Source organism: Vicia villosa, unplaced genomic scaffold (assembly GCF_029867415.1).
Source record: "Vicia villosa cultivar HV-30 ecotype Madison, WI unplaced genomic scaffold, Vvil1.0 ctg.000823F_1_1, whole genome shotgun sequence".
Lineage (NCBI taxonomy): Eukaryota > Viridiplantae > Streptophyta > Magnoliopsida > Fabales > Fabaceae > Vicia > Vicia villosa.
In genome coordinates, this window is record NW_026705362.1 from 266,989 (window position 1) to 270,367 (window position 3,379).

Sequence of the window (3,379 nt, forward strand, 5' to 3'; positions counted from 1 at the left end):
TAAAAAAATTTCTCATCCTCCCACTCTATTTAAAAAAAACATAAAAACACAAAAATAGTTTTATGACAAACAATAACGATGATAATATATATTTCAAAAAGGTTCCTATGGAGTACCGTAGATGTGAGGGGTGCTAATACTTTCCCCTTGCATAACCAACCCCCCGTACCTAGATCTATGATAAGTTTATTAGTTTTGATTTTAAAAACTTCTATGGGTTTTATTTCACTCTTTCTCCCATTTCCTTCGGAAACAATAAGGTGCGGTGGCAACTCTGTTAATATATATGAGCTAAGTCAATCAATGGCTCTAGTCTCACAAATTTCACCGCTATAGAAAAGTGGCAACTCTTCTAGGGATTCTCATTATTCCTAAGAAGGGTTGACCCTATCTTTATTATATATATTATTATTACTGTTATTGTTGCTATTATAAACTTGTTATGTGAATACTTGTTACTTTTTGTGGGTTGTATTAGGAAAGGGCTTGGTTCCCCCTTGTGGTGATATAAATCCTAAAACCGGTTTTGAGTGCACTTGTGATATGAGATGGTAAAGTCATTTTGATCTCAAAGGAGTAATCCCGAGAAAGTCAATTTGAGATCCATTATTCAGTGGAGGCCTCTTTGAAAGTAATCTTTGTTGACCAAGTTAATTGGAAAGAAATCGTTACGATCAACTTGAGAGCCAGAGAAGTTGGGGACCTAGAAACATCTTAACCCAATTTGGCCATTAGGAAATAGTGTGGAAACTGTATTTGGATTCAATTCTAGAATGGTTATTACATGATACTACACTCATATGAGGTTCTCTTGGAATATCATCCAAACAAGCAAGTAAATTGCGACATTTATAATATCTAAGTCGAACTGCTTAAGTTTGGAAACATTTTAGAACCTTGTTCTTCAGGTATAAAAATAACCATAGTAGACACCTTTGTGATGGGTAGACCTCTGGCTCCATGCTCGTGACGTTGAATCTATAAACCCCGTGTTTTTACTAAGTTTGCATTGCATCCCTCATGCATTCATGCGTTTTAAAACCAAAAGTATCTTTCAAGGATTAAAAGGAAACTATTTTTGTAAACAATATAATAATGGGAACTGAAAGAAGAAAAACAAAAAGATACACTTTCAAGAGTCCAAAGATAGAAGAATTGAGAAAATTAGGATCCTTAATTGCCAATCAAGAGAGTTTTTGTGACAAGTATGGAAAGTTCTTGTATCTCCTCAAAACAAAGATAAAAGAAGGAATTCTCTCTACATTGGTCCAATCCTATGATCCCTTGTATCATTGTTCCACCTTCCCTAATTATCAAATTTTGCCAACATTGGAAGAGTATGCAAGTATCATAGGATTGCCCATTACTGGAAAGATTCCCTTTACTGGTTTAGAAGGAGACACCAAGTCTCATGACATTGCCAAGTTCTCTCATTTAAGGAATGATGAGATTGAGAAGAATATGGTCACCAAAGGAGGATTACTTGGATTTCCTGCTCAATTTATGATCGAGAAAGCTCTTGCCTTTTCAAAAGAAGAAAGAATGGATGACTTTGAAGCTGTCTTTGCCATGCTTGTTTATGGACTGTTCTTGTTCCCAGATAGTGAAAACTTCGTTGATATTAATGCAATCAAAGTCTCCATGAAAGGAAACCATGTTCCTACTTTGCTTGGGGACACTTACTATTCCATTCACTTGAGGAATTCCTATGGAAAGGGAATGATTACCTTTTGTACTCCTTTTCTATACAAGTGGTACATCTCTCATTTTCCAAACACCAATGATTTTTGGGACCTTCAAGAATGACAAAGGTGGTCTCAAAAGATTATGACTCTCACCAAAACTAATATTATCTGGACCAACAACTCCTTCTGTAGGATGAACACCCTAGATAGCTGGGGTGATTTTCCTAATGTAACTCTTCTTGGTATAAAAGGAGGAATCAGTTATAGTCTCGTTTTATCTTGTCGTCAATTTGGTTTCCTTATGGATAAAAGACCAAGGAATATTTTATTGGATGGATTCTTCTTTGAATAAGGGATTGAAAATAAAGAATTGAGAAAGAGGATTGCTAATGCTTGGCACCCAAGTCATAGAAAAGAAATAAAAGAGTGGAAAATAAAAGGGGATCTCTCACCCGAGCCTTTTGAATAATGTATTAGTTCAAGAGCCGCTTAACTTAGGATGCCTTATCTTCCTGAGACATCTGCACCTCCAATTAAGAAACCTCTTGTACCTCATGTTTCTCCTCCAACAATGGAAGATCTCCAACCCTGAAGAAGATGAAGAAATCAAGGGAGTATTGGAAGAACAAGTTTGAAGCCTCAGAATGTGAGAAAGGTATTATGGAAGATCTCTTTGATGATAAAATTAAAAAAAAGGATGATTTACTTTTCCTCCAAGATGGATGGCTCATGGAAAAGGATGCTACAATTTCTAGGTATGCAAGAGAAAAGAAGAGGAAGCAAGAAGAAACACTCTCTCCTGAAGCAAGTGCATGGAAGAGCATCATTGAGAAGCTTGAAAAGGCTAAGCTGAAGAATCAAGAGAAGAAGAATCAAGATGACATGGATAATTCACATTAAGATTCCTTAAGATTACTTTTGATATTTTCTATCTCTATTTATTATTTCTATTTTGTAACTCTTGAAAGTATTTGTACCTTGGACAACCCTTGTGCCTTGTAAGCTCTTGAAAAAATTGTTACTTCGATGACCCTCGATTGTCCCTCGATGACCCTTGTCCCTTATATGTACCAAGGATGTCCCTTGTCCCTTATTATTAATGAATAAAAACCACTGATCAGTAAGTAGCTTGATCTTGAACTTCATCATTTAAGCATCATTTTTAGCATTTCTCGATACCAGATTGTTACATTTTGCGTATAGAATAAAAGCCCTAAGGTTTTAGGGATTGATTGTGCATATTAGTCATTTAATTTTAAAAAGAAGTTTTATGGTTCTTGAGGTTTCTGAAAAAATTAAAAAGCTAAAGTTAATATAAATTGAAGTTATTTATATATTTGGAATCGTAAGAGAATTCTGTACATGTTCTGTCTTATGAGTTTTGTCTAAAAGTGCTTAAAATTCAAAGTCCAAATCTCAGATATTGTTGGCCGTGAGGTTGAAGATGAAGTTCAATTCAGCTTTATAACACGTTTTTAATATATATTCATGCGCGTGTTTCATTATCGGTTGTAACGTGTGGGTTCAGTGGTAGGCTTTTGGCTCCCTAACCATTAGGGCATGAGTTCAACACCTCTAGGCAGCATTCCTAATTTTTTACCACTATTTTTTTATTGTTGTTCTTAACAACTTTAATTAATAATTTAACCAATCAAATCAACTCATTTTTGTCTAATTTTTTTACAAACTTTGTT

The 3,379-nt window shown here is 34.9% G+C and overlaps 1 protein-coding gene across 1 annotated transcript; it reads left to right on the plus strand.

Moving 5' to 3' along the window:
- Positions 1 to 1,095: 1,095 nt before the first annotated feature.
- Positions 1,096 to 1,806, plus strand: LOC131631433 (uncharacterized). Its single transcript, XM_058902227.1, has one exon. The coding sequence runs from the start codon at positions 1,096 to 1,098 to the stop codon at positions 1,804 to 1,806; it is 711 nt and encodes a 236-aa protein (XP_058758210.1).
- Positions 1,807 to 3,379: the final 1,573 nt, after the last annotated feature.